General features: G+C 51.4%; 1 protein-coding gene across 7 annotated transcripts in view; it reads left to right on the plus strand.

The window, feature by feature from the left end:
- Positions 1-13476, plus strand: part of ARHGAP39 (Rho GTPase activating protein 39) — a 110139-nt gene that overhangs the window by 88286 nt on the left and 8377 nt on the right. For 6 of the 7 annotated variants that reach the window (XR_008292525.1, XR_008292526.1, XM_027063567.2 and 3 more), the window contains 2 exons: positions 1488-2811; positions 4328-4889. Coding sequence is in view for 5 of the 7 variants with exons in the window: in XM_027063567.2 (XP_026919368.1) it covers positions 1488-2811; positions 4328-4889 (1886 nt within the window). In the remaining 2 variants the exon portion in view is untranslated. Of the gene's footprint in view, positions 1-983; positions 1022-1487; positions 2812-4327; positions 4890-13476 lie in introns of all 7 variants that reach the window. The other variant, XM_053208144.1, reaches the window with a different exon arrangement.

Consider the following 13476-nt stretch of genomic DNA (forward strand, 5'->3'; position numbering starts at 1 on the left):
CAGTGAAGCTACTCCGTGTGACACTCTCAGTATCGGGCACACGGATTACACGTCTGTCCAAACCCGCAGAATGTGCGGGCCTAGAGTGAGCCCTGAGGTAAACTGTGGATGCCGGCTGCTGACGAGGCATCACGATCAGGTACCCGTGTACGTTCACTGACTGGGACGCAGGTACCACTCTGGCGGGGATGCTGACAGCTGGGGAGATCGCACACGAGTGGGGGCAGCGGGTATATGTGAAGTGTGTGTACTTTCCCCTCCGTGCTGCTGGGAACCTAAAAGTGCTATAGAAAGTTTTCTCATCTGTGCCTAGGTGCAGAATGTTATGGGTGAGGGCAGAGTTGTAGGAGGGGAGTGTGGTTGAAAAACAGGACCTGAGATGCTGGGGGCGGGGGGGGCGGGCAGTGATAGGTGGCCCACCACCCCATAGGAGCACAGGCAGGTACTGAACCCAGGAGTGAGGCCTACAGAGAGATAACCATATTGAATCCAGAGTTAGGCCGCTGGAAGGACCACCCTGGCTATCTGTTGTAGAAATAGTTCTGTGCCCAGTGCTGGGGTGGGACCAGGGCAGAGATGCACACACAGAAGCCCTTGTAGTGAATGTCATGATGGGTACCAGAGGTGGGGGCGGGCCTGGGGGAAGCTGTCTGGGCAGGAGAGCCCCCTGGAGGGGAAGGCTGCAGGGCTGTATTAGGAGCTACTATGTGCAGGGACCTCCCAGGACAGGAGCACAGCCACTCTAGGCTGCACTGCCCAGGAGTCAGGGCCCCAGCAATGAAGCATGCACAGGTCATTTACAGAGAAGCCCCCCCGGCAAGTATCAGGCCCCTGAAGCCTGAAGCTCCCATTTAGGAGGTGAGGAGGACGCTGAGAAATGACCAGACCTCTTGGGCCATGACCCCAGATACCTATGAGGCTGAGACTGGCAGGTAATGGGTTCAGGCTGATAGCTGGGCCAAACTTCCACCTCTCCCCAACAGGTAACCTGTGCCTGTTCCCTACCCAGAACCTCCCCCAGGTAACCTGTGCCTGACACACCCCCCAGAACCTCCCCCAGGAAACCTGTCCCCCCCCCCAGAACCTCCCCCAAGGAAACCTGTGCCTGTCCCCCTACCTAGGACCTCCCCCAGGAAACCTGTGCCTGACCTCCCCCCCCCAGAACCTCCCCCAGGAAACCTGTGCCTGTCCTCCCACCCACCCACCCAGAACCTCCCCCAGGTAACTTGTCCCCCCCCCAGAACCTCCCCCAGGAAACCTGTGCCTGTCCCCCCCCCAACCCAGAACCTCCCCGCAGGAAACCTGTGCCTGTCTTCCCACCCACCCAGAACCTCCCCCAGGAAACCTGTACCTGTACCCCACCCACCCAGAACCTTCCCCCGGAAACCTGTCCCCCCCAGAACCTCCCCCCAGAAAACCTGTGCCTGTTCCCCACCCACCCAGAACCTCCCCCAGGTAACCTGTGCCTGTCCCCCTCCCCCCCCCAGGACCTCCTCACTTCGGTGGAACTCAGGCACCAAGGAGCGTATGCTCATCAAAGTTGCGGACCGGGAGCCCAGCTTCCTCTCCTCCCAGGGCAATGGCTATGCCCTAGACAGCCAGTCTGGCGGCCGCTCCCGCAGACCCTCTGGTGGGCAGCACTCACCCAGCCTGCAGACGTTTGCCTCAGAATCTGATGGCCCCGTCTTCTTCCCTGAGCGGAGGCCATCACCCTTCCTGAAGAGGGCCGAGCTGGGGAGCTGCTCCCCGCTGCTGGCCCAGCCACGCAAGCCTACCAGCGACTCGCAGCCCTCCTCCCCACGCTACGCCTATGAGCCCCCCCTCTACGAGGAGCCTCCCGTGGAGTACCAGGCTCCTATCTATGATGAGCCGCCCATGGACGTCCAGTACGAGGCTGGCGGGGGCTATCAAGCTGGCTCACCCCAGCGGTCTCCAGGCCGCAAACCAGCACCCTTCCCACAGTCACCCAAGCAGGGCTCCGCCTCGCCCTACCAGCAGCTGGTGCTGACCAGGCAGAAGTGCCCCGAGCGTTTCCTGAGCCTGGAGTATAGCCCTGCAGGCAAGGAATACGTGCGGCAGCTGGTGTACGTGGAGCAGGCCAGCTCAAGCCCCAAGCTGCGTGCAGGCCCAAGGAACAAGTATGCACCCAATCCTGGGGGTGGCTCACTGCCCCTGCAGCCCAGCCCCTGCCTGCTGCGGGATCAGCGCCTGGGGGTCTCCTCTGGGGACTACAGCAGCATGGAGGGGCCTGAGCTGCGACATCAAGACGATGCTATGTCCTGGTCTAGCCAGCAGGACACCATGTCCTCAACAGGCTACTCCCCGGGCACCCGCAAGAGGAAGAGCAGGAACCCCTCTCTGTGCCATGTCCCCAGCGCCTCGTCCACCGAAGTCCCCGGGGACCGTGACCTCCTCGCTGAGCAGCCCCCGGCTGAGGAGCGGCCCCTGTGTGGGCCCGGCCTGGCCCCAGTGAAACGTGCAGAGGGCAAGACTGGCGAGGCTGAGCCCTTTCTGGCGCAGGCCCGGCTGGCCTGGGAGGCACAGCAGGCCCGCTTTCACACGAAGCAGAGAGGCAGCTGGGACTCCCAGCAGGACGGCTCAGGCTATGAGAGCGATGGGGCAGTGCCTCTGCCCATGCCTGGGCCTGTGGTGCGCGCCTTCAGTGAGGATGAGGCTCTGGCCCAGCAGGAGAGCAAGCACTGGCAGAGGGGCGCCTTAGAGAGGCTCGCTTTCCCCCAGATCCTACTGGAGAAGAGCATCTCTGTGCAGACCAACCTGGCGTCGCCAGAGCCCTACCTTCACCCCTCACAGGTAGGGAGGTGTGGCCGGGGTCCCTGGGTAGAGGCGGGGCAGGTGGCACTCCGTTCCCGACAGGCATGAGGACAGGCAGTGGGGCTCCCTCACCGCGGTTCCTGCTAAGGCCTGGCAGGACGCTGTCAAGGTGTCTGGGGGTCAGAGGCTGTGCCCTGACTCCCTCCAGGTCACAGACGTAGGGAATGCAGGGGAAACGGGTGGGCAGCCGCCCAACCACTGAGCCCCTGAGCTTCTGTCCTCCCACCTGTGAATGGGCTCTCAGGTGAGGAACTGTGCAGGCGGAGTGTCGAGCACCCTTGCTCAGAGCTTTTCCCAGTGAAGAGGAGAGGCCAGATACCTGGTCCAGAGGCCTGGTCTGGCTTGTCCTTCCCTGCTCAGCGCCAGGTGCCGGCGTCAGTCAGGCCCTCTGAGCCCACGTGTATCTTCTGTCTAGATCATGTGCTGGAGCTTGATGTCCCAGAATTTTGTGTGGGCCAGTATCTTAGTTTTCACCTCCTGACCCCTGACATTTCCGACCAGTCTGCCGTATGAAGCCAAGGCCTGGCATCTGCCCAGAGCTGGCAATGGCCAGAGGGCCTCCCGGTATTGGGCTCCCCACTTCCACCCCCAGTCCTGCCAGGGAAGACATGCCCAAGGGCCCTGTAACCTTGGGACGCCAGTGTCCCTGGGCGGGGCTGCCTTTGTGCCCCTCCAGGCTGGAGAGCTCAGAGCATCATTTCTGTCTGAGCTGAGAAAAGAAAGGGGTGTTACCCCAGTGACACCTCGTACACTTGTGCTGAAGCCATTAAGAAGGCAGGGAGGGGGCCTGGGGCAAACCCTCCCTCCCCAGCTTCGTGGGAGACCAGGCCTGCAGTGCAGGCCCCCTTGTAGGCCGACCTTGCCACTGCACAACCTCACTCTGCCCATGATCCCATGCGAGGATCTTCGTTGGAAGGGTTAGGCTCTGATGGGAAGGGGCAGGCAGTGTAGGGGACCAGAAGTGACATTGACGTGTTCTGTGGAACTTTGCATATGGGCTTTTCCGCATCCTGGCGGGGTTGCCCTTTTCATCTGCTTCCCAACCTCAGAGCCCATAGAACTAGCAGAAGCCAAGGCAAACAGCAGTGGCAAGGCCAGCAGGAGGCAGCATCCTTCCGCCACCAATGGGGGCAGCATTCCCCAGCTTCTTCCCACCTGAGGCCACAGCCCAGAAAGCCAATGAAACACACCCATGGCTTCCTCCTGCCCCCAGACCTGCACTGGACACCCCCCCCCCCCCCGCCCCAACCAACAACCCTTAGTCGCAAGAGTAGGGAACACTTCCCAGAGGCTGAGCCCCTAGGGTAAAGATTGGACGAAGGGCCTCTCTGGGTCCCCTCGCCAGCTGTGTGTTTATGAGGTGGGTAGAACAAAATGAGGCACAAGCCTCTCCAGCAGCCTCATGGACAGTGGTGGGGGGGTGGGGGACACACCTCTCTCCTGGCTGGGTCGTGTAGGGCGCACACCCGCCTCATGGCCCCTCTGTCCTTCCTAGTCCGAGGACCTCGGTTCCTGTGCCCAGTTTGAGAGTAGCCGCCAGGCCCGCAGCGTGATGCCCAGTGCTAGCTGTGTGTTCCCCACCTTCACTCTGCGCAAGCCATCCTCGGAAACTGACATCGAGAACTGGGCCTCCAAGCACTTCAACACACATACCCAGGGCCTCTTCCGACGGAAGGTGTCCATCGCCAACATGCTGGCCTGGAGCAGTGAGTCCATCAAGAAGCCCATGATTGTGACCAGTGACCGCCATGTGAAGAAGGAGGCCTGTGAGATCTTCAAACTGATCCAGATGTACATGGGCGACCGGCGCGCCAAGGCAGACCCGCTACATGTGGCCCTGGAGATAGCCACCAAGGGCTGGAGCGTGCAGGGCCTGCGGGATGAGCTCTATATCCAGCTGTGCCGGCAGACCACGGAGAACTTCCGCCTCGAGAGCCTGGCTCGCGGCTGGGAGCTCATGGCCATCTGCTTGGCCTTTTTCCCACCCACACCCAAGTTCCACTCCTACCTGGAGGGCTACATCTACCGGCACATGGACCCCGTCAATGACACCAAAGGTAAGACTCAGTGCGCGAGACCCCTTGCCCCCCCCAGGCTCTGCCACCAGCTCAGGTAAGGGCCGTGGCAAGAACGTCCTGGTAGGCGCTGGCAGCAGGTACGTGGAGGCAGGTACAGCACCTCCAAGCAGACACACATGTCCTCTGGGGTCCATGTCCTAGGATTCCACTAGGATGTGGGGTCCTTGGGGAGCCCCTCCTTGGCACTGAAGCCCTGAGAAGAACCACAGGCAATCCTAGAACAGGGTTCCCAGCCACAGGCCAACAGGTCAGAAAGAAGGAGGTTGGATGAGCACTGGCATCCATGTCTCAGCCAGCGGGCATCCACTGTGCTGAGGCCTTCACAGCTGGTCACTCTGCCTGATGGGAGAGCCATCAGGCAGCCCTGTGTGCTTAACTGCGTTTGCTTTCAGCCATGTTGTGGCCTGGAGGGGTAGCCATCCCAGGGGACTCAGGCTGTCTGTTGTGAGTGGGGAAGAGACTGGAGGGTCCCAGAGCAGGGCTCTGGCTCCTGAGAATAGGGAGGAGCATGGTGACTCAGGCCTGCATCGGCTTAGCCCCAGGCCACCAAGGTACTGCGAACTGACTTGGCCTTGAGCCACCTCAAAGAATCAGAGGTTCGACCAGCATGAGTAGCCAGGTGCTGGTGGCTGCCTGGGGCCAAGCGTGGGGCCACATTCTGCCAAGGGATCCCCAAAGCCATGCATCAGGTTTGTCTGGTCCCAGGCCTGGCCTCCTTGGGGGAGGACTCAGGGCCATGGTCTTGCCAACCAGACGGTGCCTGTAAAGCTGGCACAAGTCCTAGGCCAGGCAGAGAGGGGACAGGGCCAGAGATAACACCTGCACCTGCAGCAGGCTGTCTGCCACCCAGTCATGAGTGTCCACAAGGCATGGCATGGAACCAGCACCTGACACATACGTGTGCAGATACGTGCACAGACGTGCACTTTCTAGGTCAGATGCCATGGGCTGCTGTTCTTTGGGAGCGACTGTCTACCTTGATCTGGCCAGGCGTGTGAGGCCAGGATGTATGCACACAATGATGGGGGCTGCGGCTACCAGGGCAGTGGTGGGTCTTAGGGAAGGCGGATCGAGCACAGGCACCATTCAGCACATCAGCCATTTAGTGGCAGATCTTAGAAGCCATGAGATTCTCATGAGGCATACAGTTTTTGAAGCAGGGTCACTGAACACAGCAGATGGTTCTCCCCAGGTGGCTCCCACAACATGCAGAACATGCGACCTGGCGGGTGGCCCGGGGCGGCCTGGGTCTGCCTCCGTCTTCTCTGGCCTTTGTAGGACAAGATGGGCCCCCGTTAGCTTTGTGGTTCACTTCAGCGTATTCCACAAAGGCCTTAAAGTGTGTGTCCACTGCTCAACACGTAGCCCTCGGAGCCCCAGGGAGGGCTTGCTAAGTGAAAAGGTGAGTGAGCAGTGAACAGACAGAGGCCAGAGGCTCCTGGGGCCATTCCAGCCAGCTAGCTGGGGCTCCTATGAGGAACTTGAGCTCTGGGCCCCGTGCTGGGCCCAGCAGGACACTCATCATGGCACAGAGGTTTGTGGGCCTTCGTCCTAGTGTCTGCACCATGGGGACAGGGCTGGTGTTTATGGGGAAATTGGTGGTCAGCCTGGACATCCATGACTTTGAACATCCACCCACACTGAGGGAGGCCCAGGTGGTCTCAGCCCAGAGAAGGAGGTGGGGTCTGTGTGGTCCCACCAACAGGAAGGACCTTCTGGGTTGTGGGATCTGATCTCACATGTGACACAGGGCTGCCCTCCAGCCAGAAACCAGCCCCAGGACCATTCCTGGGTTAGCGTCTGCTACACGCTCTGCTCAGTGCTGAACCAGAGGGGAGGTCTTGTGCTTCCTCCCACTGGCGCATCGAGGACATAGGTGCTGCTGGCTGCTGGTCAGGAAGGCAGGCCCCGTCAGCCAAGAAGGTGTGGCCTGTGCTTTGAGAAAGGAAAGTGCACCTTGTCTTGGGGTCACTGGCAAGGGCAGAAGTAAGCCTGGCTCCCAAGTGGTGCTGCACCCTGAGCTGTGTTGCTCGCCTGGGTGCCAGCACACGTGTGACATCTGTGTGGTCACCACTGTGCGAGACCAAGGCGCCAGTGCAGTGAACCCCAGTTCACCTGTCTGCTGACCCCCAGCTTAGCCCTGTCTCACACATGGTCGTACCTTTGTGCCAGCCCCCAGCAGAATGCTTTCACGACACTTGTCTCCTCAGGACCTCCCTCGCAGGGTCTCAGCAGACATCACCGATTACAGCCCTCCCACGTGCTCCACATAGCAGCACCGTGGAGGGGTGCAGACCCTGAGGAGTCTCCTTTACTGTTAATGCACTAAGACTTAGGCCTTCCGGGTAAAGGTGTCAGTTTTGACACATACAGTTACTCGGACTCCACCTTGAACTAATGAACAGGGAAGGAATTTTTAAAATGAGAAAAACAAATTTACAAGGGAATGTAAAATGTTGCAGCCACTGTGGAAAACAGTGTGGCAGTTCCACAAAAAATTAAAAATGGAATTACGATAGGATCCCTCAGTTCCACTTCTGGGTATATACCACAAAGAATTGAAAGCAGAGACATGAACAGATAGTTGTACACTCAGGTTCATGGCAGTCTATTCACAATAGCCAAGAGGTGGAAATAGCTCAAGTGTTCATCAGTGGGTGAATAGATAAATAAGACGTGGTCCATACATAAAATGGAATATTATTCAGCCTTAAAAAAAGGGAAGGGAATTCTGACACATGTACAACATGGATGAAACTTGAGAACAATATGCTCAGTGAAATGAGCCAATTCAAAAAAGATACTGTATGAGTCAACTCAAGAGGGCCCTAAAATATTTAGATTCCTAAAAACAGAAAGAATGGCAGATGCCAGAGGCTGGGGGAGGGACAGGTAGAGACTTGTTTCATGCCTACAGAGTTTCCATTTGGACAGATGAAAAAGTTCTGGAGATGGTTGGTGATGGTTGCACAAAAGTAATGTGCTTAGTGCCACTGAACTGTACAATTAAAAATGGCTATAATGGTAAATTTTATCTTCTGTATATTTCACTGCAATAAAAATAATAAAGCCCACAAGGACAAAGAGCATGAACACTATGTTTTGGAAGCTGAAAAGTACATGAACAAGTGGCAGGAAGCTGGCGTGGCAGACCAAGAAATGTGGATCCCAAGCAGACAGTGGCAAGGCTTAGAAGCTGAAGTAGGTAGCAAACCCTTAAGAGCTGCACAGTGGGTGGAGCCAGCTTCCTCTAGCAACGGTTTGGAAAGGGTGTGACCTTGAAGCTGGAAACAGAAGGACTAGTTGAAAGTCTGTTTAAGAAACGGAGCAGCTACCATAGGTGTGCCTGGGTGGCTCAGTTGATTAAGTGTCCGACTTCCTCTTGGGTCATGATCACACGGTTCATGAGTTGCGAGCCCCACAGTGTCCAGGCCGCTGCTATCAGGCCTTTGGATCGTCTGTCCCCCTCTCTCCCTGCTTCTCCCCAGCTCATGTTGCGTGCTCTCTCTCTCTGTCAAAAAAAAAAAAAAAAAAATTTTTTTTTAAAGAAAGAAAAGCAGCAACCATTAGAATAGGTAGGAGTATAAATTTTGGACCCAGAGCATTTGGACTCAAATCCCAGCCACATTTTCAAGATAGGCCATATTCTGAGCCATAAAACAAGTCTCAAGAAATGCTAAAGAAGGTTAATCATACAAGTGTGTTCTCTAGTCACAACACAATTAAATTAGCAGTCACTAACACTAAGATATCTGGAAAATCCCTAAATATCTGCAAACTAAAGAACATATTACTAAATAGCCCAATGATCAAATAAAAACCTTAATGGAGGGGGGTATTGGGGAGCACCTGAGTGGCTCGGTTGAGGGCCCAACTTCAGCCCAGGTCATACATAATCTCACAGTTTGGGAGTTCCAGCCCTGCGTCAGGATCTGTGCTGACAGCTCAGAGCCTGGAGCCTGCTTCAGATTCTGTGTCTTCCTCTCTTTCTGCGCCCCTGTCCCCCACTCACAGTCTGTCTGTCTCTCTCTCAAAAATAAATAAACATTAACAAAATTTAAAAACCTAAGGGGAAATTAGGACATATTTTAAACTGAAAGAAAATGAAAACAAAACATACATTAATTGTGGGATGCAGCCACAGCAGTTCTTAGAGGGAGATTATTCTAAAATGATATCTCAAATTAGTGACCTCAGTTTCTACTTTAATTTTTTTTTAATGTTTAATTACTTTTGAGAGAGAGACAGAGACAGAGAGACAGAGACAGTGCGTGAGCAGCAGAGAAGCAGAGAGAGAGGCACAAAATCCAAAGCAGGTGGTTCCAGGCTCTGAGCTATCAGCACAAAGCCCCATGCAGGGCTCAAACTCACAGACGGCGAGATCATGACCTGAGCTGAGGTTGGACACTTAACTGACTGAGCCACCCAGGCACCCCTCAATTTCTGCTTTAAGAAACTTAAAAAATAAATGCTACCAAGAGCAAGCAGAAGAAAGAAAATAATGAAGATCAGAGTAGAAATCAATAAAAGTGAAAACAGAAAAACAATGCAGAAAGTCAATGAAACAAAAAGCTAATTCTTTGAGAAGATTAATGAAATTGATAAATCTCTAGCTAGACTAATCACAATGAAAAGAAGATATAAATTATCAATCTCAAGAATGAGAGATGATATCACGACAGATTTAACATGTAGAAGGAAAAGGAAATGTTACAAACAACTTTATGCAGTAAATTTGACAATTAAGAAGAAATGGGCAGGGGCGCCTGGGTGGCTCAGTTGTTTGAGCATTGGACTTTGGCTCAGGTCGTGATCTCACATTTCATGGGTTCAAGTCCCACGTCAGGCTCTGTGCTGACAGCTCGGAGCCTGGAGCCTGCTTCAGATTCTGTGTTTCCCTCTCTCTGCCCCTCCCCTGCTCTCTCTGTCTCTCTCAAAACTAAATAAACATTAAAAATTTTTAAAAAGAGGAAATGGAGAGATGCCTTGAAAGACACAAACTACCAAAGATCACTCAATAAGCAACAGACAACCAAAAAGAAAAAAAGAAAAAAAATCCTGTATCTATTAAGGAAATTGAATTGTTACTTAAAACCTTCCCACAAAGAAAATTAAAGGCCCAAATGGCTTCCCTGGTAAATTCTACCAAACAGTCCATTGTTTGTGTAGCAATTCTTTACAAACCTATTGAGAAAACTGAAGTGGAGGGAATATCTCTCAGTTCATTCCATACCAAATTTATAAAAGGACATTACAAAAAAAGAAAAGCACAGACAGCTCTCCTAAACACAGAAATTGTTAATGATGTCAGCAAATTGACTCCAACAATATATAAAAAAGATAATGCATCTTGAATAAGCAGGGTTTATCTGAAGAATGAAAGGTTGGTTTAACATTAAAATTCCATGTAATTTGCCATAGCAACAGTGAAAAAGAAAGACCATGTGATCATCCCAATAAGTGCAGAAAAAACATTTGGCAAAATCCAACATTTGCATTCCTGATATAAACTCTAAACAAACTAGGAACAGAAGGGAACCTCTTCAACCAGATAAAAGGCAAATATTTTTTAAAACCCTTCAGTACCCAAAAGAATGGAAAGTAAGAAGTCAAACAGATACTTGTACAGCAATATTCATAGCAACATTATTCACAGTAGCCAAAAAGTGGAACCAACCCAGGTGTCCAGCACGTGAATGGATGTGCAAAATGTGGTCTGTTGATACAATGGAATATTTTTCAGCCATAAAAAGGAATGAAGCTCTGTTACATGCTACAACACAGAAGAACCTTGAAAAGTTATTCTAAGTGAAAGAAGCCAGATACAAAAGGGCAAATACTGTATAATCCAACCTTTGTGAAATATCTAAAATAAGCGAATTCATAGAGACAGAAAGTAGATTAGAGGTTACGCGGAGCTGGGGAAGGGTAAATGAGGAGTTTTTGCTTAATAGGTATAAGGTTTCTGTTTGTGGTGATGTAAGGATTCTAGGAATAAATGTGATGGCTGCGTGAAATTGCGAATGGATCTAATACCACTAAATTGTACACTTAAAATGGCTCTATGGCTACATTTTTATGGTTATATTTTACCACAGTTAAGAAACACCTCTAGCCAGCGCCATACATAATGATAAAAGACTGAATGCTTTCCCCGCAAGATCAAGAACAAGGCAAGAACCCCCAACCCCACTGCATCTACTATACATCATGCTGGAGGCCTAGACAGTGCAAAGTCGTGGAAAAGAAAAGGCATCCAAATTGGAAAGGAAGTCTTCTATTAGATCCATAAAAATACTACAATAAGTGAGTTTAGCAAGGTTGTAGGATATAAGACCAATATAAAAGTTAATCATGATTCTACATAATAGCAACACACTACTGGAAATAAACATTTTTAAAATACCATCTGGGGGCACATGGCTGGCTCAGTGTTATATGCGACTCTTGATGTTGGGGTCATGGGTTTGAACCCCACGTTGGGTATAGAGATCGCTTAAGAATAAAATCTTGGGGCGCGTGGGTGGCTCAGTCGGTTAGGCGTCAGACTTCTGCTCGTGTCTTGATCTTGCGGTTTGTGGGTTTGGGCCCTGCACTGGGCTCTGTGCTGACTGCTCAGAGCCTGGAGCCTGCTTTGGATTCTGTGTGTGTCTCTCTCTGTCTGCCTCTCCCCAGCTCACACTCTGTCTCTATCTCCCAAAAAATAAACAAACATTAAAAATTTTTTAAGAAAAGAAATAATAAAATCTTAAAAAAAGAAAAAAACCCAAAGTAGCATTTAAAAATATGATAAACTTAGGGATGAATCTGACAAAAGATTTCTAAAACTTCTACAATGAAAACTCCCAAACATTGCTGAAAGTCAGGAAGGCCTAAGTTAATGGAGAGAAATACCATGTTTATGAATCAGAAGATTCAATAGTGTCAAGATGTTACTTCCACCCAAATTGATATATAGATTCAATCCTAATTTAGAAATTAACAGGCTGGTTCTAAAATCCATAGAAAATACAGAGGACCTGGAATAGCCAAAATAACCTTTGAAACAAAAGAGCAAATTTGGAGGACTAACCCTACCCTACTTCAAGTCTTGTCACAAAGCTATAGTAGCCAGGAGAATAAGCTGTCGCTGGAAAGGTAGATAGTAGATCTGTGGGACAGAATAGAGTCCACAGCTAGACCCAGACATATATGATCAACCAGTCTTACACAGAGATGCAAAGGCACGTCAGTGAAGAAAAGGATAGTGCTTTCCTCAAATGGTGCTGGGACAGGTGGATGTCCAAATGCATAAAAAGATGAGCTTCAACCCATACTTTATGTTGTATGCAAAAGCTACCTCAGATCATAAACCAGAATATAAAACCTAAAACTGTAGCTGTGTCTGGATGGCTCAGTTGGTTAAGTGTCTGACTCTTGGTTTCGGTTCAGGTCATGATCTCATTGTTCGTGAGTTCATGAGTTCAAGGGCTGATAGTGCAGAGCCTGCTTGGGATTCTCTCTCACCCACCTCTCCTCCCACCCCCTGCTCATGCTGTGTCTGTCTCTCTCAAATAAACTTTAAAAAACAAGACAAACAAAAAAAAAAAAAAGGAAAGTCCTAAACCTAAATTTAAAAAGCAAACAAATAAAAAACGCCTAAAACTGTAAAACTAGTACAAAACACAGGAGAAAGTTTTTCTTGACTTAGGGAAAGGTTTTTATGTGTGATACTTAAAGCACTATCTACAAGAGAAAAACATTGATATATTGGACTTTAACAAAATTAAGTCTCCTCTTCAAAAGACACTGTTCAGAGAGTAAAAAGATACAGCAGTTACAAATGAGTTAGAGGAGTCTAGAGGGTCCTGTGGTGGCGGATCACAGTTGGAAGTATTGGTGTGGGGATATTGGAGGGATGTGCATATACAGGGGCTAGTGTACAAATGTATCTTTACTAGCTCTGTCAGCACCCCAAAAGCAATGAGCGCACCTCACACCCAGATCTTGGTTCCTAATACCATTTTCCACTGCAAGGAACCAGGGCTCCTTGGAAAAACAGCTGAATCCAGGGCCGGTGCAGGGAGTGTACACGATGCAGTGCCCAAAGTCAGAAAGTGCTGGTGGCGCCACGGGGAGTTGGCAGGGTGTGTCAGGACACAGGAGCCAACGGAAAGGGCTCCCAGTGGCCAAAGCTGGAGCAGTTGAGGGAAAATGAAGTCGTATTGGATTATAACTCAGAGTGTGAAATGATACGCCCACAAGTCCTTAGTGATAAAAATAAATGATAGGTAAGATAGCAACCTCCTGTGCAGAAGAATAACAAATAATTTGTGTAAATGGTCCACTGTCAGAGAAGAGCGAAACTCCCAACCTTAGTGTGGGCTGTGCATAGAGACTCCCTTCCAGAGAGCTCAGGATGGAGGGGGTGCGAAGGGCTCCCTATCAACAGTGGTAAGGTTTTTTTGCACAGAGTGGGAGGCATGCCCAGATCAACCCCAGAAGCCTGTTGTGCTGCTCGGCACCTTCTCCAACACCAGCTCAGGAGCCTGGGACCCCTGAGTGCAGCCATTTAGGAGCCAGATGG

The sequence above is a fragment of the Acinonyx jubatus genome, chromosome F2 (assembly GCF_027475565.1).
Source record: "Acinonyx jubatus isolate Ajub_Pintada_27869175 chromosome F2, VMU_Ajub_asm_v1.0, whole genome shotgun sequence".
In the NCBI taxonomy this organism is placed as follows: domain Eukaryota; kingdom Metazoa; phylum Chordata; class Mammalia; order Carnivora; family Felidae; genus Acinonyx; species Acinonyx jubatus.